General features: G+C 46.2%; 1 protein-coding gene across 2 annotated transcripts in view; it reads left to right on the top strand.

The window, feature by feature from the left end:
• Positions 1–25,882, top strand: part of THOC2 (THO complex subunit 2) — a 2,257,836-nt gene that overhangs the window by 1,702,114 nt on the left and 529,840 nt on the right. For both annotated transcript variants that reach the window (XM_069612670.1, XM_069612671.1), the window contains exon 29: positions 9,607–9,788. In XM_069612670.1, the coding sequence (XP_069468771.1) occupies positions 9,607–9,788 (182 nt within the window). The remainder of the gene's footprint in view (positions 1–9,606; positions 9,789–25,882) is intronic.

The following is a 25,882-nucleotide window of genomic DNA, read 5'->3' on the forward strand; positions in this document are numbered from 1 at the left end:
AGGCGGCGGAAGGACATCAAGGGCAAGAAAGGGGCTTGGTGACCCTCATTAACAAACCGGTAGAGGAAGGCACTAGAAACCGCGAAGGAAGAACACAAGACTTTGACGTCCTTAAACCAGATAACTCAAAGGCCTTTTCAGCAGTGTGGTGGAAGCTCTCGCAGCTCCTTTCTTGGACAATCTTTCCCTTGTTCCCCTCCCAATCAGTATGGAGCGGGAAACGCATGGTCCTCAGGACAGGTGTCCGCTGCCTCAAACCAATATCAGTCTAGAGGACAGCGCTGTGGCAAAGGAAGGGGTAGAAACACCACCCCTAGAGGCTGCTCGGCCTCCAATCAGAGATTACTTGCGGATCCTGGTCCCCTCCCATGCCTCCCCGGTCGGGGCATGGTTAACATCATTCTTCCACGCATGGGCGGGAATTACCACAGACCAGTGGGTGCTCAAGACCGTCACTCATAGTTCCTGTATCGCATTCAGTCGACCACTTGGATACCGACCTCCGAAGACAAGGCGGTTGTCACCAGAACATCTGAAAATCCTACTGCAAGAGGTCGAGATCCTGCAGGAAAAGGGAGCAATACATGAAATAGTCCCCATTATTCAGGTAAACAAGGGTATTTATTCAATGTACTTGGAGAGGGGGGGGCTGACGGGGGTGGAGCGTAAACAAATTTCCCTGACCATGTTATCCACAGACCGTTCCCCTTGGAGCCGTTCTGAGGGTACCTGGAGGCGTAATCTGAAATGTTGGAGACAATGCTTTAGTGTAGTCACCATTCGTACTCTGTCGGTAGCGGGAAGTCTCTGCTGAGTACGTCCGCCAGAAGATTGAGTTCCCCTGGTTCATGTTGAGACAGGAGGAACATCCTGTGTTTGAAAGCCCACTTCCATATGTTCTGGGACAGTTTGGATAACCCTGGGTAGTACATCCCCCTATTTGGAACCTAAATGTGGTACTAACTAGACTTATGGGATCTCCCTTTGAACCGATGTATAAAGCTAGCCTTGAGGCACTCGCTTAACAAGACCGTCTTCCTGGTGGCAGTCACTTCAATAAGAAGAGTTGGTGAACTACAGGCCCTTTCGGTTCTACACCCATTTGTCACTATCCACAAAGACAAGGTGGTTCTGCGCACTCACCCACGGTTTGCGCCCAAATTCATTTCCAAGTCCCATGTGAACCAGTCAATAGAACTACCCACTTTTTTCCAGAGCCTCACTAACGTGGCAGAAAGAATCCTACACGCACTAGATGTGCGCAGGGTTGTCATTTACTATCTGGAAAGGACTATACCACTAAGGAAAACCAACCAGTTTTTTGTCTCAATGGCAGCTGGTAGAGAAGGGGACCTTGTCTCTAAATCGGCCATCTCTAAGTGGATTGTCAATTGCATCACACTTCCACTCTTGCCAAGAGAGATCTGCCCTTTAAGCGTAGAGCACACTCTACTCTGGCCACTGGGGCTTCCCTTGCATTCATTGCAAATGTCCCTCTCGAGTCCATTTGCAAGGCGGCAATCTGGAGTTCTGTACACACTTTTACAAAACACTACTGCCTGGATACTTACTCTAGGTCTGATTCTCAGGTGGGACAAGCAGTACGAAGCCATCTCTTCACTACTGTTCCTTCTCACCTCCCTCCTCCAACCCAGAGTACTGTGCGCTGGTCTATGCACAGCATGCGAGTCTAAGCAGATTCACAAGCATCAGAAGACACGCATTATTTACCGTAATAGCATTTATGATGATTGTATCTGCTTAGATTCACATGCACCCACCCTTACTCCCAGCTTGGAGGGAAGGAACATAGACATCTTAGTACTACTTCTCTCTTTCTGTACTCATGATCGTCATAAGGCTATCTCACGGCAGACAAAATACAGTCGGAGGGACCTCGACGCCAGATGGATTTTGGGTACACTACACGTCACGTTAGGGATAGTGTTACAGGCACACCCATGTTGACGTCCCCTTTCGATCCTCAAAAGACAAGATGCAATACTCTGCGATTACCACTAGGCGTCACACTATATACACAGCATGTGAATGTAAGCCAATACAATCATCAGAAATGCTATTACGGTAAGTAATGCATGTCATATGAGTGTAGCCAGGTATCTAAGGTTCCGATGCGCTCAAATGGAACTGAGGTGAGGCGCTGCAGAGCGTGGCTTCGGTGGGCGTTCCCACGAGTAAACAACCAGTTTTGTACAAGGTTGTCTTTTGCATTGTAGATTACAGGATCCAGTCACCCAGGGACTTGAACTCCAGACCAAAGACGACCCAGATGGACATAAAGAAAAGCAAAAGGCTTTTACAGGAGTAGGACCCACTAGCAAGGAGTGAAAACAGCAAAGATTGTTCAAGGAAGAGTTGGGAGATCAACTCAAGCTATATTTGGGCTCTTGGTCGAAGAGGGACAGCCAGCCAACAAAACAGTGCCCTGATGGAAACAATGATGGAGATGGCCCAAATGTGCAGGTGAAGTGGTGTATTCCGGTCACAATACCCTTTTGGGCGATGTCAGCTTCCCAAGGTGCATGACCAAGGCTATAAAAAGGCCCAGAGCCAGATCTCAGTATAGAAGTCCCAGTCGTGTCAACTTGGAGTACCAGGGTGAAGACGAGGACAACCCATTAAGGACATCCTGCAGCTGTAAAATCCCCACCAGAGTAACGATTATTGGACACCAGGCCAGCTGGTTTGGCTAAACATGGTTCCACAATTGCAACAGCAGCTTGTAAGCGAAAAATCCTCCAGCCGCTAAGTAAACCTCCAGACTTGCCAGTAGAATCAAACCGTAGCTTGGCAGGGACAGGCCCCACCACTAAAAACCACAGCAGTTGAAAAAGATTTTGTGTGGTCAACCAGTCTGGTTGGCGCCAATAACCACCAAACACTCCGGTCCACCCACATAGGATGCCTAATGGCCTGCCTAGGGCTAAGGAGGGGTTCTAAAACAGTCCAAACCACAAAAGTGTGCAGACCATGACTCTTGAGCCCATGTGTGCACAGCAGCTTCCCACAACAAAGGGATGGTTGAAGAACTAAATGCAGAGAGCAGGACTGAAACAAAATAGCTGTTCTCCATGTGATGCTGGAAATGCATTGGAGGGACAGGGCCTCCCTGTCCTTGTCCTGCAGTCTTTTCAGTTGTGTTCTGTATTGTTTTCTGCCCAGGAGTCCATGTCGGACTCGTGGCAGTGCAGCTCTTCCTGTTTTTGGTTTGGTGTACAGACCCATGGGATACCCTTGCTGGTGGCAGCTCCATGCTGAATTTGACAGGTGCTCTGAATATCCTCCAATTTGGGATACCCAGGCCCTGGCATTGGAATCCATTGATTCCTGATGGGGAAACAAGATGGCTCCTGTGACCTCTTGCTTTCTATTGCCTGTTACTTTGTTTTCCCAAAGTCCTGGGAAGCCCTGTCTCTGACCCTTCCCCCTGACTGGCTGTTGGGTGGAAGTTCCCTATATGGTGGTGTTGTGAAGTCCAGGCCAGACTGGCTGGAGACTTCCAAGTGACTGTATGTTGTGGGTACACCCTGTGGGTGGGACCTGGGTGAATGGAGTGTGTGACCAATATGCACTTCTTGTTGTGGATTTCTAGTATTTGGTGTTTGACACAATAACTGAGACAGCCCTGCCTGAAACTGGTATGAATGCAGTGTGGAGTGTTGAATGGCTGGGTTCTTGTCCCAATACACATTACTTGTTGTGTGTGTCTGGAGAGAAGTGAATGGCCGGAATGCACTATGCACTAGATTGCTTGCCTGCATGAATACCCTTCTGACCGATTGGTTGCCTGAGTGTGACCCAGCAGAATGAATGGGAGATCAACTAGTATATCTGGGGGCCTCTCACTGCTAGAATTCGTGTTCAGAAGCAGAAGAGAAACTGGAGTTGAAACTGAAGCTTAACCTTGAAGCCCTGCTGGAAGAGCAGTCTTGCTGCTGCTCTACTTCGTCGATCTGAAAGCTGCTGTGTCTCCAAGGACTGACCCAGAAAGGACCTGGTTAGGCGCCCTCTTCCCGAGCTACGAGGGACCATCGTGCACTGCTAATCTTTGCCAGCGCTCCCTGGTCTCCCTAGACAGACCTACGAAAGGCTGCCGACCGGAGACGGGGACCGCAGCGGAATCGCAAGGAGAAGCGCCCGGACACTGCTGTCCATCACCGCCGACAACGGCAGTCGCCGACCGGAGCCGCCGTGCTCCCTTTGCCTAAGTAACATTTGAGCCAAGGACCCTCTCGCCTGCACCGCCGACCGATTTGTCCCGCCGGAGAAAGTCGAGGCTGCCGAGGAGCATCCTCCGGTGAGTTTCCCACCACCTGAAGACCACAGTCACCAATGACCCGATGCCCTTGCTGGGCCCACATTTTTCAAACTCTTTGCGGTCCTGAACTATCGTCACCGAGGTGCCCCGCACGCCTCTTCCCTTGCAGCACGCCAACGCTCCGTCATTGACGAGCACCGCTAGGAACGAAGCTGCCACCTCACAGTTGTTGTTCAACCCTTTTTCTCGTGGGATCTTGACGATCTGTGGCTCTGCTTTAAAGGGAGCCACTCAAGAAGGATCTGTCGACAACCCGACGACTAACTCTGCTATTCCAGGTACATTAGGGTTGTAGAACTATTTTAGAAGGAAATGAGACTCTTGAGAACAATATATGGACTGGGCTTGTACGATATATCTTTATTTACAGGTTGCCCAGGTGGGGGGATCTCCACACAGAATTGTGCGTAGTTGGTAGGGGCCAGTATTCTGCCAATTGTTCTAACCAACTGCTTTCCTCCTATTTCTATTGTTGGTTACTTTTATTGAGTGATCTGTGTGACATTTGACCAGAGTATAGTTGATAAACTTTAATGAGATCTGATAATTGTGGTACCCCGTAGAACTGTATATATTTGCCATTATAGATTAAGCACAAAGTGAGTTATTGTGATTGTATATAACCCTGAACTTAATCATATATAGACTGTGTTTTAACTAATACAGTGTGTGGACATTCCTTTGTGGGGGCTCGGGGACTACACTGTACTTAAGAACCAGCCTGCATCACCTCCTGAGAAGCTAGGCCTCGATTGCTCGTCCATTGCTACCGTAATAGAGAATCTTGGCTGGGGTCCTCTGTGCCTCTCCTCTACCATATAGAGATCAGAAGTACAGACACCCCCTCCAGTCTTTGCACTCCAATAGCTAGCAATACGATACATTGGGGTTACTAATGCGCTAAATCGATTGGCACCCTTGGTAAAGCCTGAACTGTATCATAGCTGACACCAGTCCTTTCCGTTAAACCAGTGTCCATGTAGTAGGGTGATGCAATCGCCCTGTGACTGAAATTGGGTTGTAGTAGCCATGGGCTATATTAGAATGGATTTCTGCAATTTGGCCTGGTAGACCGATTATAGAAGGCCCCCGCTAGTTCTGATGAACAGGGATACTCTGAGAAGTTAGCCAAACCCAATCAAGGTAAGCATGGAGAGTGGCCAGGGCTTAGTCTCAGGAGAAGTAAATGGTGTCAGGGGTCCACACAGTGAAGCACACTAATTCACTTTTGCAGAGTACTGCAATAATACTCTATTATAGGCCCAGAAACACATTAGGCAAATTAAACAAGCAATTAGTATTATCACACAACACTCAGTTATCAAACATATACAGTCACCTTAGGTTTGTAGCCCCTTTTCCTGCTCAAGCCTACTTACCTTCTTACTTTTCAAAACCGCCCGAGGACCTCTCAGGTGTTTGATAGTGTGCAGTATAAATAGCCTTTAACAAAACAACAAAAATTGCCAGTGTAGAAGACTTGGATGATACAAAGGTATCCCCACTGGGTGTGCAGTTAAAAAGTCGAAAACATTATGTCGAAAGACATAATGTCTTAAAAAGAAAATAAAAAAAAAAATCTCGAACATTTTTTTTCCGAATGTTTTATTTTATTTGTTTTTTGGCGGTTCCGGAAGTAAAAAAAAAAGGGGTAAACCAAAAAAGGGGGGGGGGGTTTGGGACAAAAAACAAACAAAAAAAGACATTTGAAATGTTTTTCGACTTCTTTTTTCCACATTGTCTTTCGACATAATGTAATTCGAATTAATCACTATAAACCTCCCCACTGCACTGTAAGATGCTGTGTGCACTGTTAGAAAGTTAACCAAACAGGTAAAAAGACTAAGCGGAAACCTAGTTTCCCAATACTGATAGTATGAAGGACTGAGTAAAATGCCAGGGAAGCGAAGCTGAAGGCTTCACTTACCTGTAAAAAGTCGAGGACCGGTTCAAAAAAGGTTTGGTGGTCAATAGACTATGGAGGGAAAGTTTCCTAAAGAGAAATCTGAACTAAAAGACTACCATAGCACTATATACTTAAGTGTTGCAGTGGCAGTGGAACTTTAGTAGAAGTCCCTCTGAGCACAAAAGGAGGTCAGCAGTAAAAAAAAAAAAAAGCAAAATGATTAGGTGATCCTAAACAGAGGATCCTCGCTGTTGCCTTAATTCTCTGCCTAAATAGGGGTTCCACAGACACACCACCTGTGGGGAGGAGGGAGGTACATTCAGGTGACCCCCAGCGCTCATTTGAAAGTTTCTAATGGCATTTTCAGTGGTGGTAGAAAATACGTCAAGTGAATACTTCTAAGCCGCTCTCAGGCATAACATTTCAAAATGACTTGTCACTCATTTGTTAATCTTTGACTATTTCAATCACTGCAGCTCAATTACTATTAGGAATATGAGTTGCCTGTGTAAAGTTGTTGGTTATTGCTACTACTCATAATATGTATGGTACCTGCTCCCCTCCTGTTAGGGAGAATTTTCATTTTGTGTGCCAATTCCCCTCAACCTGAGACCGGCCCTTTTGCTGGATTTCTGGAATTCTTTGCCTCACTCTCCTGTGGGACTTTTTACCACTCACTCATTCATTCTTTTTGCTCCGATATGGGAACCCTATTTTTCTGCTACTGTATTATTTTTTACTTTTAATGGAGTCATGCTTTCCTCCATGTATTTCACTACAGTCATTTATAATCGCTGCAGCACACAACACTCCATGTGCAGTGTTGCTAGGGAGCCCCTTGGGCTTCCCTTCCTATTTTTATAACTTTCTCCCGAGAACTACTGTTCTCAAGGATAGAACATTTTTATCTTTCCTATCTTTTTGTGGGATCAGCACACCCCACCTTATGTGGAGTGGTAAGGGGCTACACTGTAACTCCTTTCCCACTGCCCCTGTAATTTATATAGTTGCCCTAACAGACAAACCTAAATTGCTGCTGGCAGTGGATACCTTTTTACCATTTCTGTTTTTGTTACTTGCAGGCTGTCTTCACAGCTGCAGTACAGCACCCATGGGTGACCATGTTCCCAAAATGGCCCCAGTCTTTAGTAGCATTTTTTATTTGTGTGTTCCTTCTTGGCCCTTCTATTATTCGAGGTGGGGGTGGGTCCTCTTTGAGTTTTGCCTTTGACGGGCTCCCTATGTGAAGCCCGCCAAGGCTCCAGTGTGTCTGAGGCATGACGTGAGGGAGTATCCCAAAACTTCTCTGGCCGTTGTCTTGGGGTATGCCTCGCTGGAACCAGTTTGAGCTGGGCGGCTGGCTGTCCTACAAGGACAGCCACCCCCAGTTGATTGACAGGTACTTAGGACTGAATTAATGTGTTCCTGCATAAAATGTGAGGCTTTTGGGACAGATGGTTCATTCAACCACTGGAACTGAAGCTACTAAGATGACCAGAGATGCCTGCATCACCTCCACTAACCACAGCACTGCTGCTGTCCTGACTGCGTTTTTGAATCGACAGGGAAGCACCGCCAAGGATGACTTTCCCTTTGGGCTGATGGGCATAACCAGCCTCGAGGCCCTCTTCAATTTGAGCCGTTCCCCCAATGTCCTGTGGCCTTCCTGGGCTGCAGAATCCCAATACCCAGGCTACCTTGACCACCTTGAAGTGCATTGCCCTGCCATTCATGAATCTCGCTGGAACTTCGGTGGCATCCGTGTGGAACTCCAGAAGCACAAATCCTCCCCTCAGAGTCCCCTCACCAGAGTGCAGGACTAAGAAAAGCAGAAGATTCCAACCGGCAGTGATCGTTAGCTAATGGTGCTGAGAAAAGGCGCCAAAACCACAAACCGATGCTGGAGTACAAGAAATCTGTGCTGGTGAGTCCCTCTCTCGACTACTGCTGCAAGAGTGTTGACAAGACTACACTACAACAAGGAGCCCATCCAGGGTCTCCCCTTTCGTCACCACGACCAAGGACTAGGAGAGCGGATTTGCAGCCGTGCATCCACAAGGCATCCATCTTACTCAGCTTCTTCACACTCAAGATACTCGCGCTCATGGTACTGTGCAACTGTTGGTAACCTTACCTGAAGCCATTTGTCGCTCCTTTACATTTGGAGCACTGTTTCTACTGTGTAGGAATGCTTTTCCTAAGCACTTGTTCTTTTTACAAAGACAACTGACTTGTTACATACCTGTGCTAAGAAGATTTGCATCAAAACTCTTGCTCTCCTTTAGACTTTGATAATGCTGGTTCCCTCACATCGATTCTTCTGACCCCATTAGCTTTGGCACTGCTTGTTTCCCTCCAAAACCTGAACTGAAGAACTCCTTCCTTGTTAGGGAAAAGACTGCCTACACCTTATGAGAGTTGCTACAAGTATTGCATACCTATGATTGTTGCTCTTTACATTCTTGAACTTGCCTATACTTGAATAATAGTTATTTTAAATAAGTACTTTTACTGACCTTAACTGAAGCCACTCCATCTGTGGATAAGAAAATATGTAACAATTTACTCACCTGCTTTATTTCCCTCCAATTCTAAATCTACATTTGATGTTGCTAGTTGATACAATATTCCTTTAGTTTATAGCTACCTTGTGTATGTATAAAATAAATCACTATTTCTGATAACTACAAGTGTGAAAGTGTTTCTTTGCATTTTTCTGTATTCTGGTTTCTTTGTACTGATTTACAGCTCATATTCCCCCTCCTAACATAAGCCTGGCTGCTCTGCCACTATACCAACCTTGGGTAGTACAGGCCTATATTAGAAGATGGGGCCCTAAAAACAAGGTTAAGTCTTGTAGAGCACAATATTAATCGGACTTTAGAAAAATATACCTAGAACCTCCATTATGGGTGTCTTTGAATATTAGACTCACTTGAGAAAGCTGGGAAATCGAGATGTTGCACTTTTGGGGAATGCTGTCTGACAGCACAATTTATGTCTACATTTGTGCTATTGCTGGGTGTCTTATTTGGCTGTATGTTTCTAGAATTGACAAATATGCAGAGTAATAGTTTGCCTCCATATTAATTAATAACCTTGTGCATTTCATTTCACTACACATGTTGTTCCATGTATAGGGTATAAAGCAAAACGTGCTCAACTATTTGAACATGCTGGTATTTTATCCTTTTGAAATATGGTTTCTCTAAGACTTTGCTCCAACACCTCAACCTATATGTATATTATTTAATCACCACTGTACCATGTTTGCTTTTCTCAGAATTATTGAAATCAATGTGTCTTGCCTTGATTATTTGAAATGTTTTGTGGTTATTATTTAACCCTTTGCAAATTTCAGCTATTCTGGACAGCTGAAAAATAGAATAACTTATATGGTGCCCGAAAATGAGTTCCATCATAAAGATCCCCCTGTCAGGAGTACTGCACCTGTTGCAATACAGAATGGTCCTTGTGGTATTGGCCAAGCTGCATCGATTACAGTAAATGCTGTAAAAGTTGAAGAGAGTGCAGAGGAGAATGGTAAGGTTATATGTTTTTAAACTTTGAAATTATCTAATTATTTTTGATTTGGAAATACAATGATGGTCTGTTCACGTTTACCTCGCTGTTTGTACCATACTTGGTATTTCTTACCTTTAGTAAAAGGCACCACTTTGTGGCAAGAGAAGAAACTATTTCTTCAAATCCTGCAACACTGCTGGGATTATATTTTCTGCTGGACTGTTATAAATGTGTTATTTCCAGATGAACAATTTTCCATGTCTGAGATGTAATTATCTGTCAATATTGTAATAGACATTTAAGCAGGCACTAAAATTAGCTCGTCTGTAAAGGACACCACCCATTGAGCTTGGACTAATTCCGGGAACAAGAGAGTATTGCATTACATGGAAAAAGGCAAGGAGTTCTCCCACTTTAAACTCCATTGACTGCAGAAAAAAGTATGCAAGGAATTCAGTCCTGGATGGTCCCTTTATCTAAAGATAGAATGTGGGGGTGCACTACTGTTATGAAATTCAAGAGTTAAACAGTGATTGGTGTTTCAGGTGCTCCAGGTCAATGTCCCTGTCTACAGGGACATAGTAGTAATGAGAATATGTGATTCTTCTAGAAACTCGAAGAAATACCTGAGCACTCGTATGGGAATATCCCAAAAATAGCTCAAGAATGCAGTCCTGAATGTGCAATATATTTTCTGTGTTTATTTTACACCAACATGATGAAAAAATGCAGAATTTAAATATATAACCACAGGTTCCTTTCACATGTGATTCTATACATTTTCAGACAAACTTTAAAACACATTTTTTAACAGCCATATGGGAATGAAAACACTGGATATATACAATCATCAAGATTTTTGTTTTTACACTCTATTGTATGTTGGAACGCTCCAACTCTTTCCTAAAACAACTATGACAGTATGTAAGTTTTCAAGAGTTTGCCTTGGTGTGGATTAAGAATGTATTGTGAATGACACTCCTGCTGCTACTTTGCGTTTCGGGAATCAAACTCTCAGGCAGCTACGATCCTCTAAATGTTCAACAAAAGCTAGACTTGTCGCCTCTCTTGAAACCAATAAAGCACAGATAATTACTCATTTTTGAAATCCAATAAGAGAAGTTGATTTTGTGACTCCTGGCACCACAATTAATCTTGTAGAGCACATGACCTCTTTGCTGGCCTGTTTGGGCAGTCTGACGACAGTCTATTGTATCCCACATTGAAAATTCCAGCTTGGTTGCTTCGACCATTACTGCCATTGATGACAACCTGCAACCCTTTATTGGCTCTAAGCCTTGTGCTCCATTTGCATCTGTGGATTTTGAAGTGTTAACCTCTGTTCCGGATGCCGCCAAGGACCTGATCAAGGATTAAGGCATCTCCTTGTTAACCAGCCCTGGTACTTCACCTACTGTAGCCCAGACTGATCATAACACAGAGCCACTAAACCCGACTAACAGCGTGGGGATGGCTGTTGACCAGGATCAGGCCTTGAAGTTATCCAAGAATGTTGCGATACATCAAACGGATACAGACTTGGTTAACAAAAGTGTGTTGGCATCATCTTCTCCTTTAATTCCACTTTTTCTGCGGACGAACTTGCCACAGAAGCAAGCCTCAACAATTCCAATAATTCTTCAGTTTTGTGAACCACATTATTTCCCAGCCTCAATTACTAGTCTTTGACTATCTACTTACCTCCTTGGTTAAGCTATGCAAGAAAATATATCAAATTTCTAGTGATCATGCGATCATGTGATCATGTGGTTACTTAATACCATTATTGAACTGTTGCTTCCTCTTCGACCACTAATGTGGTCTGCATCTTAACTAATTCCAGCTCTACTGACCCTGTTCCACCTAGCGACACTGTGGCAGCAAAAACCAACAGTAACTTGAACGTAACTGAAAAAACACAGCCTTGCAATTTGGGAGCTTCAAGGTGAAACAATGCTCTGTTCGTTGAGGCCCTTGTGGTTTCAGTTCATGAGTAGCACACCAGGGAAGTTCCATCTCTCTTTAAGTCCTCTGGGATGTCATCTAAAAGAAAAAGGCTTCATAACATTTGCCTCCGCGTCTAACTCTTCGACCACAAAATTTGTAACCAATGAGACTGGCCTTTTTGATGTTATCTGCATTCGAAAAATTAATGAAAAGTCCACCAAACCCTCAAAGTCCTCAAATAAGCACTCTGCACACAATAAAACCAAGTAACTGGATTTCAACAATAAAGGTGGAATTTGCACCCTCTCTCAAAGAGAAGCACGTACTGATCATGACAGGCAATACAGTGGCCAATGCAATACCTGAACAAGAAGGGAGGTCTTGGTCCATACCCCTTTGCAGCGAGGCAATGCAGCTGTGGGAATGGCTGTTGGGAGAACCAGATCTCCGTCCCAACCAAATGTGCTGCTGAGACAGAACGGGCTGGTGGATGTCCTGAGTAACCAGTCCATGGCCTCAAATGAGTGGGAGGTGTACCAGGAAGTTCTTGAGAAGGTCATGGCTCAATGGGGTACCCCGTCAGTGGATTTATTTGCCACGAAGTCCAACAGGAAGTGCAACGCGTTATGCTCGAGGGAATTCCCGGTGAGAGGCTCACTGGCGGATGCATTCCTAATGGAGTGGGACTTTCACCTCCACTATGCCTTTCCCCCCTGATTCCTGTCATCCTGTGGGTTCTCAGGTGGTTGGGGAGATTTAAGGTGACCATAATCTTCATTGCCCTGGATTGGTCCAGGAGAACATGGTGCTGGAGCTCCTGGACTTGACCATCTGCCCACCTCTCTGACTGCCTCAATGGCCAGGCTTCCTATCCCAGTCGAATGGTCAGGTGCTTCACCCAAACCCAGAGTCACTCAATATACATGTGTGGCTCTTGAGACGACCAGATATGACTGTAACCTCTTAGAGAAGGTACTTAAGGTGTTACTGGCTGCACGCAGACCATCTATAAGATTGATTATTTCTTTATTTCGCTAGGCTTACCATGCCTTGTATAGTTGTGCTGTTATATGCAGCTTCTTGCGCTTCTGTTCCACTATAAAAAAAGAAAAATCTTAGGTCATGATTTTCGGCCTGAGGTGTGGCTGTTAATCAGCCAAATCTCCATATTTCTTCCTCCACAGTGGCTGAGCTCAGGGGTTGGGAGGAGGGGGGGAATGGTGGGGAATGGAGGTACGGGGGAATGGGGGCATAGTGACGTAGTATACGTAAGACGATGATGTCATGTCCGGAGTCGACAAGCACCATGTTGAGTCAAGAGGTATCGATGGCCGAGTCGAGGAGCACTACGCCCCCTGTTGAAAAGTTTTCCTAGCAGCTGACACTGGAAGGGATATCGCTCTGATGAGAAATCTGCGGGAGAATAATCCATAGACCGAACATTACTGGTAAGTCATTTCTCCTCCTTGGCTGATTTTTCAGCAAACTGTTTGTGGCATATGTGGATTTCAGCTCTTCCTATGATGCTGTAAAAGCTGTGTAAATGGGGTATACCTGTCAGCTAATTGCAAATGCTGCTTGTTGGGGAGGTTTATCATGTTTATGCGTCATCCCTTCTAGTGGCACCCCCTCACACGTTTTGCTGGACTTCTGGACCTTTTTCTTTAATCCTGAATGAGTGAAGCCTTTCTCCACTCATTCATTCTTGTGGGCTTTGTCTTTTGGAACTCTTACTTTGTATTTTACCTGTACTATAGAGTCTATTTTTCTCCATAACTCTTAAAGGAATATGTATTTTCTTATTGCAGCACACAGCTCCTTATGGGCAGTGATGCTGGGGACCCTTGGGGTCCTCCTTTCAGATTCCTTTCTTTAACCTAGAGTAACTACAGTTCTTAAGGATAGAGAAATATTCAGTATATATCCTAAAACTTTATAGTCAGAGAGATTGGCACACATCAACTTATGTGGAGTGCCAAATAGATACCTAGTATCCCCCTTCTCTCTGCTCCAGTTACTTTTTAGTAAAATAGACAATCTCCTAGCTATGGCTGCTGGCAGTGGACTTTTTCTGCCAACTATTGTGTTATTTTTATACTGCAGGGTATGTCCATAGCCTCGGTAGTGCACAAATGGGGCACCCAAGTACCAACTTGGGCCCTGCCTTCTGTTTTTGCCATTACTAGCATGGTTGTTCTTTGTTAGCCCTTCCTCTACTATTTTGGGAGGGGGAGTCCTATATGTGTGCTTTGCCTTTGGCAGTAACCTTTGGGTGTCCCCGACTAGGCTCCAGAATGTCTGGGCAGGCAGGAAGGGTCAGAGGAGTTTTCCACACCCCCCTGTCCTTTGTCTGCCATAGTGCCTGAATAGAATCAGCTCCCACTGGGGGTCTGGCAGTCCTGATTGTACAGCCAAACACCCATTTCTGTAAATTGCTGAGAGAGATTGCAGAGATGTGTGTACTGCAACTGTATAAAAGGCGAGGCTATTGGAGTGAAAAGCAAGTCAACCATTGGAAGCTGAAGTAACCGAAGACTACGACCAGCGACACCTGCAGACCCTTTGCAACACCGTGAAGCGACCACTGCGGTCCTGGCACTGTTTTATGTGCGACGGAGGAGTCTTAAGAGGACTCCTTCCGTTTGGCTAGTGGACACATCCAGTCCCTAGACGAATCTATGATTTGAGCCATCCCCCGAGGTTCTGTCAGTTTCCAGAGCTGAGGAACCCCAATACCAGAAGACCTGCTGCCCATTTCAAGTGCTTTGTTGTGGAAAGGCTGAATCCGCCCAAGTCTTTGCTGAGCCCTCAAGGGCACTCCAGAGATCTGATCCAACTCGCACAGACCCCTCATCAGAGGGGACCGCAGGAAGCAAGGAAGATTGACTGGTCGAATCGCGTCCTTTGTGGGTGCTGAGAAAAGGCGCCAAAACCGTAGAGTGACCTGAGAAGTTGCTGAATGTCGTGCCAGAGATCCTGCCTTGAGACAGCTGCTGAGAGATGCCGACCATTGTCTTGCCTTGTTAAGGATTTCAATCAGGTGACACGCACCCCTTGGTTTCGGCCCAGTATGTAGCGCCGTACTGAGGTGCTTTTTTCCTTATTTATGTGGATTCAATTTTGGGATGATATACCACTCGTATCACACCCCCTTTTCAAGTACCCCGGGTCACAATGGACCATGAACCAGGCTGGTTGGTCAAATGCAATATTTATTTATTTAAAATTCAAAAGAAATCACACACTTTTTAATATGGGGCAGCAATCACCAATGGGATGACAGTTACAATGAGAATGTGAGCAATGCACTGGGTTGACTTTTAGTGGAGCATATACACAGCGCAGCAGAATAGAGCACTTTTGGATTTAGGACAGATAGCACCCAAGTTAGAATTTCCCCCTGCAATGTTCACTCAACCCACAAATAATCAATTCGGAGTAGATGCAAAGAAGAAGCAGCAGGTACTCAGGAATGAGAAACTGAAAATGGAATCTAAATCTGACTTCCCCTCCCCAAATAATAGAGAAAAACGGAACTTAAACCGCTTGCAATGTTGTGAAATGACACTAGGAAATGGATAAATCAATGAATGTGTTAAACCTTGAAGCAAATACAATTCCTTACTAGAGTAACAATGCAAAGATACTAACAATCACAAAGAATGGATTACCAAAAGCATACAGTTCAGAAATGAGTGGAAAGTTTAAAACAGTTCACAGTCAAATAACACCTTTAAAATGTACACTTTTGCAATTCCCACCTAGAATTACCCAAACGGTTTCTAATAAAAACGGGCGAGTGTTGTTTTTATGTTGGGGCATAGGTAGATAGCACAGGTACAGAATGGAAGTGAAAGGAAGTCTCTAGCTGATAAATTGACCAAGTTATGCAAGGTAGAAAAAGGTGTGCTTTGAGTAAAATGAAGGGTGAAATTGTAAATGAAATCGGTTTGTGAGAAGAAGTTTTACTTTAACTAGATTTAATGACTAAGAAAAGAGGAACGCCACCCGTGAATTCTCTGTTACGCTGCAGTTGTAACCCTTCACGCAGTGTACCCCTTTTCTTTAAAGAAAATTGCTTTATTTAATCAAAGTATCGCTAATGACATATGATCTATGTAAGTCAGAAATGAAAAGAAAAGTAGCGCTAATGCTCGGAGATCAGTGACAAAGTGCACAGAGAATTCTGACAGTTGGACAAGTTATTAGGATCAGGATGGGATGACTTGTAGAGTGGGATAAGGGCAAATCAAGACAAGATATACTATGGGTTTCCCAGGGTGATGAAATACTAACAATCCACTTTTTAGTTTTGGGCTTTTTGGACAGTCAACCGGGTCTGGTCACTACACGGCAGGGCACCTAGCAAACAGCTGTGCAGTTCTGGTCACCGGCGGGCAAGAACTGGACGGGCAATTCTGCTCACTGGATACTAAAGGTCATCAAGGTAGCAGGATTGCAGCAGCATGCAGTGAGTGGCAGCAAGCTAGGCTGGATCAGGATGCCAAAGGTACCACAGCTTTCCCCTTGTTAATGGGAGATTTAGTGGGTTTTTAGATTTGAGGCCGTGCTGGGAATGGGATCAGCACTGCTTGGTTTTTGCAGCGGGCCCTGGGGTAGGATCAGCAATGCTTGGCCTTGTAGTTGGAGTCTGGATCTGGAAGATGACGGGAACAGGAACGCAGCGCAGGAAATCGGGAAGAGTGTGTCTCGAGTCTTGTCAGGGACTCTTATTTTTAATGCTTAATGACATCACCAAAGTATAGGCTGGGCAGGGTTAACTAAGCATGCCTCTAAACTACTTGGATTGGTCAGGAATGCTAGTCCCCGCCTTGCTCTCAACTAGTTGGATTTCCAATGGAATGTCGTCAGATTTATGATGGGAGTTTTACAATGTCCAAAAACTCCCACAATTACTTTACTTAAAATCCGATTTTGCCAAAAACATACTTTTATACAATTTCAATCTCTTGGCAAATGATATACACAGGTTACATATTTTGTGCAGTACATATCAGTCCAATCCTCCAGTCTGTGTGACCTTATTTCGCCCTTTTGACACATTTTGGTAATTTTGAGCATGAAAGATTCGGCCTAAAATTGCATAACTTTATACACTCATGTGAATTATCCCAAGGGATATATGTACAAAAATGTATGTTTGCATCATTGATACTTTTCTATTTATCCTCAACACTTTGCCATTTCTGTCCCCAAGGTGTCAGTGACTTCTAACATGTCTTAAAAGAAAGCACAAAAAAATCACTTTTAAACTGCAACATTTTTACAATTTTTCAAAGTCTTGTTGCAGCGATAAAAGTCTTTAAAGTTTTATTCATGAAATAGCCTTTGGGAACAAATGACAGTCCTTTGTCCCTGGGTCGTATTTTTTTTCTTTCCTTAAACTGCTGCCAACTGTCATTTCCTTCAGAGCATGGTGGGGGTTTCTTCCTTGATTGAAGTTTTATTGCCCCTTCATACTTCAGACTTCCTTCCTTGGGAGCTTCATTGTTAGGGTCCCAGCAGAGACAAAAGTCTGTTCCACCCCGTAATTATCACGGGGTTGTTAGTATCTGCTGAAAGAGAGCCCTCCTTTTGGTGCCATCCCTCCAAGCAGAAAACCTGTTTTTCAACTTGCAACTGCAGCCACCACAGTTTTAACCTTTATTTTCTGAACTTGGATCCAGAATTAAAGCAAGCCTGTTGCATAAAACAACCCATGTTAGAGTCTCACCAGCAACAAACCCCTTCATATTGCTAAAGACTAGCTGGCTTTCATTCACCAGTGTAATATTCCAACACACAGGCATTTGTTTTTCTTTAGTTTGCAAAGGCCCATTTTTTTTGCACGTGGTGCAGCTGGCCTTCCTTCTTAAATTCAACTTTTCATCTCCAGCAGATTCACACACTGTCTTGTAGCTATAGTTATTCTCTTAAATACTGGAGTTGGTCTGAAGCGCCGATACATTGAAACAGACATGGCTCAGCTAGTTAGTCTCTCTCTGAACAGCTGAGTTTTGGATACTTTTGCAAAGAAAATGAACGTGTTTCCAGTGTAAGTAAAAGTAAAGTTCATGGTTGATTTCTTTTTAGAGTTGGTTTAACAGGGCTTGTCAAATCCGAATCATGCCTGGGTTTGCTGAGGCACAGTGAGACACACAGGGCTTGGTAGGGCATTTTAATCACAGTGGCTTTAAGGAACAGAGGGAATTAGTGTCACAGCAGCATTTATTAAAGGTGAAAAAGGGTTTCTTTTCAATGGAGATTATGGCTTTTGCAGCAAAGCAATGCTGCTTTTTCAACTTTCTTCGTTTTGTTTGTCGAAACTGTTAGGCAGAAACCTGTGCAGTTCCCTCTGGGACCACTGCAAATGATTTAGGACTACAGGTGTTTGGCAATTAACCCACTTGGTAGCAGTCTGTACCACACAGATTCACTTGGTAGCTGTGGCTGAGCAGTCAGACTTCCCTCAAGAAGAGTTAGGCAGTATACAGCGTATTCACAATAGGTCAAGGGAACACAGTAGAACAAGTAAACACTGACCAGGGCTTGGTGTAAAAGAGATAATTATTTATTTTAAAACCACATCTAGAAAAACACACAGGCACTAATAGTAAGCAATTCAAAAACACGGTCACTAAAAGTATACACTCCCTTAAAAGAATAATTAGACAAGTCTTAAGTAAAGCCCCACTTATTTTCAGACAGCGGTGAGTGCTTAACGTAGATGGCACTCTAAAAGTTTGTTTTAAAAAGGGAGAGAAGAGCAGAGAACGAGTTGAAACAGATCCCAACACTTTTATCAGAACATAACAAGAGAGGAAGGCAAAGTAAAACCGTGAAGTTAGAGTTCAAGAGGCCGAATCCACTTTCAGAGGATCCAAACGAAATGTGTCCAGGATGTCACGGTTGCAGTGCACAAAAGTCTTGTAAAGGTTCAAAAAGGAGTTGGACCAAAGAAAGGGACCAGTTAGAGGGTCAAGGCGGTCAGCCCAGTCCAGAAGGTTAAGGGGTTATTATTACCTTGTAGCAATCTTTAGAAAGGGAGGCCTGGCGGACCCGGTACCTTAAAGTGGTGAGCACGCTCCAGCGGGGGCAGTTGTTCCTGGCAGCGGGTGCATGTCGTACTTCGTCCGGGGAAAGAGAGGATCTCGTCGTGGAGGAAGACAGGAGTCCGTTGCACTGCCAGGGAAGAAACCAGCCGCAGAGTTTCTCAGGTACAAGGAGCGGTCCGGTGATTCGCGGTTCAGTGGTGAGTGGCTATCCTGCTGCTGGGGTGCTTGGCACGGGCAGTTCGACCACAAACCTTGCTGGGGTGCGAAGAAAGAAAGGTAAACTGGTTATGCCCACCAGTCAGGGGAAGAAGCCTCTCCAGCCGGGAGATCTTCTCTGTCGTTGGGAAGTGGTGAGTTGGTTCTGCAGGGCTCCACCGGTTGTGTCATCGTGGTAGGTCCGCTCAGCTTCTCCCTCGTCGAATTCTCAGGTCCTGTGGCGACTTCTGAAGTTCCAGTCCCCAAAGCCCTGCTTTTATGCAGAAAACCTCCATTCACTCAGCCTAGCTGTCACTCAAACATGCTAAGTGGTGAGCCGGCCGGCTCACCACTTGGGCCAATCACAGAAGAGTGCGACCTGAGTTACCAAGGTAACTCGGTCCAGGGTGCCTAAACCCCCTCCCACACCGCCTGTGGTACCCAGACAGAGTGACACCACTTTTGGAGGCTTCTGTGGAGAAGCCCGCCAAAAAGTGGAACAAAGGGCTCGACTTGGGTTGGAGTCACAGAAGAGAACACAAACGCCATTTTAGAATAGAGTCTTGGCAAAAAATACCAACCGGAGAATTAATATTAATTAAATAAACCAGCGGTATGTTCGAGGCTATGAGAATTAAATAATTAACGTTGGTAGCCTCGAACAATGGGAAAATCCCATAGGAAAATATTCGCGGTCGAATATAAAAAGTAGTTTCCACTGCCACCAGCCAAAACTCGATCAGGGGGGACCGAGACATGCTCCCTCGACTAACAGACCCCGGGGCAATCGAATTGCCCCGACCAGTACGTCCACAATATGATGGTTTGTACTGGTTTCTGTTAATAATTTGGGACTAGCAAAGCCAATGGTGACTTTACATGCCCTGGGAGACAGTAGTCGGTCCCAGGGTATGGAGTCTATGGTGGGGTGTCACTATGATACCCCTGTGTTACTGCACAGAGGGTGCTGTGTAACACGCATAGGAAAAACACATGAGACCCTATGGAGTAAAAGACCCCATAGCCCATAAAACACATTACCAGTCAAAGGAATACCACAAATCATGTTCAAGAATGGGAGAACGAGTCTCACTCTTGGCAGGAGGAAAAAACAAACTCCATAAATCCAGCAAAGCTGCTGGGGGACTCACTAGGTTAGGAAATTCAGCCTAAAGAGAGAATTCTCCCTAACAGAAACCCACTGGCAATCTCCTTCAATGGGGCCCCCTGGTTCCATCCTGCCCGATGTGTGCTTGGCAGGACGGTGCAGCAATTTTTGTTGTTGCAAAACGCAGTTCTGAGCCGTGGCACTCATGGGAGCCAGCGGAGCCATTTGGCTGTTTCTGCGCAAATACAGCTTGGTGATGGTGGGGAAATACTGTTGAGTGGGTCAATACATCCCACAGCCTTCAGACCAAGGAATCCAGAGGTTGGGTCCAGAGCTCGAGAATCCTCCATGAACATTTTCTTCTAACCTAACGTACACTGGGGCCGGAGGGGGGAAGGTATTTTTTACCTGATTCCAGAAAGTCAATCCAGCGCATTGGAGTGCACCTATAGGTTTCCATGGCAACCCTCTTACCTTCGACTCAAGCCGCTACTTGTGTCCCTTTAAAGTCCTTTAACAGGGCCTCTGACGTTGGCTAAGCCTTCTTGTATTTTCCTTCTAGAGACTAGAAAGTATCCACAGGAACTTTTGATTTCTACTGCTTTGCAAAACTTTAAGCCGCTTCGAACTGCCTTCTAGCTAGGGTTGCGTTTGTAACTTTGAAAGACTTGTTGTGCCCCGAAACTGCCTCTAGAACCTGAAGCTCTGCTAGGATAGCACTAACCAACTGCTTTCCTACCCAAAAACCACTGTCTTATATGTGTATGCTAACTAAATACAATTACCATATTACTTTGGGGGTGCGCGTTATTACCGATAGTACTGTCAAACTCCTTTAACATTTGTAAGCACTCAGCATCTACCCACTAAGACTCTTTGAAAGGATTGAAAAGTATGCCTATGTGTGTTGGTTTGTTTTGCTAAGTATCTTAAAGTGACTCTTTTGTAAATATAATAAACCTATATTTTAATATACATTTGTGTAAGTGCCTCTTTGATATGCATTGCTCACTGGGTTCATTGTATTACCTACACACACACACACACATCTTCCTCTTAAGATAAGCCAGGCTGCTCTGCCACTCTACCAAGGTCCTTGAGTAGTGAAGACTGGTACTAAGAGTTGTGGGATCTAAAAACTACTGGGATAGCTTACCAAAGTCTTACCTCCAGGTGGGACTTCTCCCCTAACTGCTTTTGCGGGCTAATGCTGACTTTGTGTGACACCCAGTCAGGCCCCATGCCACATCCATGGAGCCAGAGAGTCAACGTATGGGGCATGAGTGAAACCAATAGTCCCTGATTGCACCACGACTTGCTGTTTAATGGTGCATTACCTTACCATTGGTTGGCTTGGAATTGCTTCCAGGCTAGATTTTGGATAAGAACTTCTTCAGCCAGTTTTTCATATTGGCGTTGTTGCCAAGAACTCCTTGTAGACGAACAGCCATCTGAAGATCCAAAGAAGACTCCTGAATAGGCCTGGCATCCCTTCCTGTGTCTGACTGGGTGAAGTCCTGCTGGGTTACCTGATCTCTGTAGACCCTGAGCTGTGCTTTAGCCTTGAACTAGTGCGACCAACTAGTCTCTACGACTTCTGGAGGATCCAGCTGTCTGAGACATGGACAACCTGGTAGACAGACCAGCTCTCTTGTGGGCCACCTTGCCAGAAGCGTTGCTGTTCCGCAGTTGCACCCGGAACTTCAGTGTTCTCCATCTTGTGGTACAAGTCTCCTTCCCTGCAAATTCCAACATGCCAGCATCAACGGATCCTGTCCTAGAGAAGCTTCTGCGACTGGAAAGGATTCCTGTCGTCACGTCTGTGCGGAGGCTGTCACTGGAACTCTCCTTACCCGGTCCTGTTAAGTGTCCTGAAGAGGCCTGCACCAATGAATCTTGGATTTCAGTGGATTGCTTTTCTCCCACAGAGTCCTCCTCAGATAGATATCACTTTCCAGCTTCTGCTGCTCGGAACAATCTTAGACAGGGAGCGTAGAAGACCTTAACTCGGCCGTCCATCGTCGATCCGTCTTGACTAGGTGCTCGATCGGCGGCTCTGGACTATTGCGAGCTACCCATGTATGTGCCTCAGATCTCGGGCTTCAAGCGTTGCTTCGATTGCAGCTTCAAGAAGTTGGTGACCAACCTGCATAACATCTGCGTGTGATGCCTCAGCACGGGTCACAACACCGAGGGGTGCGTATTCTGCTCAAAATGGACTTCAGGAGTAGGCAGCCAAGCTCGCATTGGGCCGACCGCTGTCCAATTCAGTCATCATAGGCCAAAACTGAAGCATCCACACCTGAAAAAGAGGATAGGCACTGGCCAAGTCAAAGAGATCCCACTCTCGACGCCACGTCTCCTCGCATAAAAAGGAAGAGGCGTCACTGACATGACTCGTCGTCAGCTGGGCCGGCGGCCAGCCAGGTATGGGAGGACTTTAAGTCCCAGATGTTGGGCATGTTTCAGAAGGCGGTTGTGGGTGCGGGCGAGCTCCCGAAACAGCAGGCCTGGTAACTCCATCTGCGCCCAGTGATTCCGGCCTCAGGGTAGCACCTTAATCGATAACATTGGCATCAGGTGAGCCTTTGGGCTCGGCGCCGAGACCTTCCCACGCGCCTCGATGAGCCACTGTCGCCCCAGAACATTGGCGGCTCTGATCGCCATACCTTCGACATCGATGGATAAACCATTGACTTCTTCGCGTCGATGGTGTACATTTTTGACGACAGCGACCATGGTTATGGCGTCCCCATTTATTTGGGGGCTGGCGGTGCAGAGGGGGCTATAGGGATCTCATGGACAGAGTTATTGACACCTTGTGGCTGAATACCCCTGCAGTAGCTCTCCAAGGCTATGAGCTCACATACATACATACTTGATAAAGGTCCCACCACGGAAAGGAATATGCCATTCAATCCAGCTATAGCTGACCCTCCTTATGGCAACACCCCTGTACCAATCATCTGGTTAATTCAAACCTGATGAGCAAGTATAGGCCGGCAATAGGAGACCCTCTTGTTCTCTTCTCTTAACCCACGCCGGAAGGTTTTGTTGTTCAGGGGGCCACAGTGTCCACCAGGGCGGCCTCTTCCACATCAAATTTGCCTACTCACAGGGAGGGCAGGAAAGTGGATGCCCTAGCAAAGAAAATGTTATCCTCCAGGAGCTTGGCTTTAAAGGCTACTAATGTCTCCTGTTGCTTTGCAAACATTAATTTGGACTGTGGAAAGAAGTTGAGCTTGCAGCCGAGGACGTCCATGAAGGGGAGCTGTGGGACGGTATCCTACAGTTGGTGGACGACAGTAAGGAAGTGGCCAGACAGTCCTTGCAAACCGGCCTGGACGTGGCAGACTGTGTTTGTCGTACAATGGGTTCAGGTATGGTCATTAAAAGGCAGGCCTATCTATGCTCCTCAGGGTTCTCCACCAATGTGCAGAGTAAATTGTTGGACTGGCTTTTGATGATTGCTTGGAGAATTTGAAGGAGACCACGCTCGGCCCAGCTGCGCAATAGCCGGCCAAACATGCCTTCAGTTTTGCTTCAAGAGGCAGAGATTAGTGACGCTACGTCCCCTACGGCAGGAAGGCTCAGCTCCTGCAAGCCATGCTGGGGCAGAGGCGTTTCTTGCACTCCGGGTGCAGCACAACCTCTAGTGGTCAGCAGACAGTGGCAGCAGTGGCTGGGGCAGCTCAGTCTTCAAAGCCCACTTCTCACCAATTGGAGGACGGCTATTCAAGCATTGGACCCAACGTCAGGCGATTACCTCTGACACTTGGGCCGTGCAGTTGGGTTATTGTCTACCCTTCTTAAAAAAACCTCTGGGCAGAACCCCACCACCTCCTTGCTAGCTGGAACAGGAGCTCCAGGAAGAATTGCGAGCACTGTTGTTGGGTGGTGTGTAAGATGTTCCGCCCGAGCAGAGCGGGTCGGCCTGGTATTCCTGGTATTTCCTGGCACCCAAGAAGGGAGGCGGTCTTTGTCTTTTCTTGCAGCTCAGAGAGTTGAACAGGTTCCTGAGGAAATACAAATTCAGGATGTTGACGTTGAAAGAGATTTCTCCACGCTCTTGAGTTACATGACTGCCTGGTATCCATTGATCTTCGGGACAGTTAATTTCATGTGCCGATGCATCAAAAGCATAGGAGGTTCCTGAAGTTCCTCATAGGGGACAGGCACTACCAGTTCAAAGTGCTTCCCTTTGGTTTGACCTCCGTTCCAAGGTACTTTACCAAGCTCATGGTTGTAGTCGCGGCTCACCTCAGGAGATCCGGCATCCATGTTTTCCCATACCTAGATGACTGTCTGATCCAAGGGAGGTTCACTGAGCACGTCTTGTCCCATCTCGGGGACACCTCTTAACTACTCCCCAGGCTGGTCTTCTCCCTGAACTTGCAGAAGTCCCACACGACACCACCTCAGAGGCTCCAGTTCATCGGGGCCGTCCTACACACTCTGGCAGGGAAGGCTTTTCTGCCCTGGGAGAGTATCCAGAATTGCGCAGATGGTACTGCTGTTCCAGAACCACACCACCTTATCAGCAGCTTCCTTCCTCTGCCTCTTAGGCTTCATGGCCTCCTGTATTTTTTTTGGTGACGGAGGCCAGGCTGTGGGTTGCGATCTTTGCAATGGCTCCTGAGAGGTCAGTGGTCCTAGTACATTTGAGCCTTGAAGGACGTCCTCTGGGTGTCCAGGGTTGTGGTAAATAACCTTGGTAGGCCAAAAGCAGCAACTTGCTAGCGGGGGAGACCTTTTAGCCTCTGTGGCCTCAGGTCCAAGTGGCCACAAATGCATCCCTGAAGGGTTGGGGGGGGGGGCTTCACTGCGAGGACTTGCAGGTGAGACGCCTTTGGTCAGCAAAGGAAGCCAGGTGGCACATCAACATGCTGCAGTTGCAAGCCATCAGGTTAGCCCTGAAGGCGTTCACTCCATTTCTGAAGGGAAAGCATGTCCTGATCTTGACAGACAATACAGTGGCCATGCACTAACTGAACAAGCAGGGTGACGTGCGCTCTCTCCTCCTCTGCAGAGAAGTGATGCAGCTGTGGTTCTGGGTATTGGAGAACCAGATCTCGGTCTCTACAGTTCATCTGTTGAGAACAGAGAACAGTTTGGTGGATGCTCTGTGCATGCAGAGCATGGTCTCAAGAGTGTGAATTGTGCCACAGAGTCCAACAGGAAGTGCTCGAGGGAATTCCCATCGAACAGCATGCTCGGATGCGTTGCTGGTGGACTGGGTCTTTCCTCTCCACTATGTCTTCTCTGATTCCCATCATTCCCTTTGACCCGTTACATTCTTGTTCTCTACGGCTGCTTAGATTAAAGACAGCCTTTCTGGTTGCCATCACGTCACCCAGACTGGTCAGCGAGTTGCAGGCCCTTTCTTGCAAACCACCATTTCTCTGCGTTTTTCGAGAATAAATATCTCCTAAAATGAGTCCAGGGTTCTCGTCTTAAGTGGTGTCAGAATTCCATCTCTCGAAGATCCCCTTCTCTGTCTTCCTCTTCCTCTGTTTCGCCAAAAAGAATCCCTTGCCCCACGAAACATAGTTCCCGGGCTGAATGGGAGGAATTCCGAAAAAATATGATGAGCGTCTTCGAGAAAGCGGTCTCGACCTTCTCGAAGACTGCCGAGAGCGATGCTCTGGTCGAAAGACCCAAAGGTCAAAAACGCCATGAGTCGCAGTACCCGGCGAAGGAAACCTCTCGAGCGCGTCTCGAACCCTCGAGTAGGACTATGACCTCCAAACCTTCCTCGAAGGTTCCGTTGACGCCGTCGACGAGGGTTCCGTCGAGGTCGATGTCTT

The sequence above is a fragment of the Ambystoma mexicanum genome, chromosome 5p (genome assembly GCF_040938575.1).
Source record: "Ambystoma mexicanum isolate Mex_15411 chromosome 5p, UKY_AmexF1_1, whole genome shotgun sequence".
NCBI lineage: Eukaryota > Metazoa > Chordata > Amphibia > Caudata > Ambystomatidae > Ambystoma > Ambystoma mexicanum.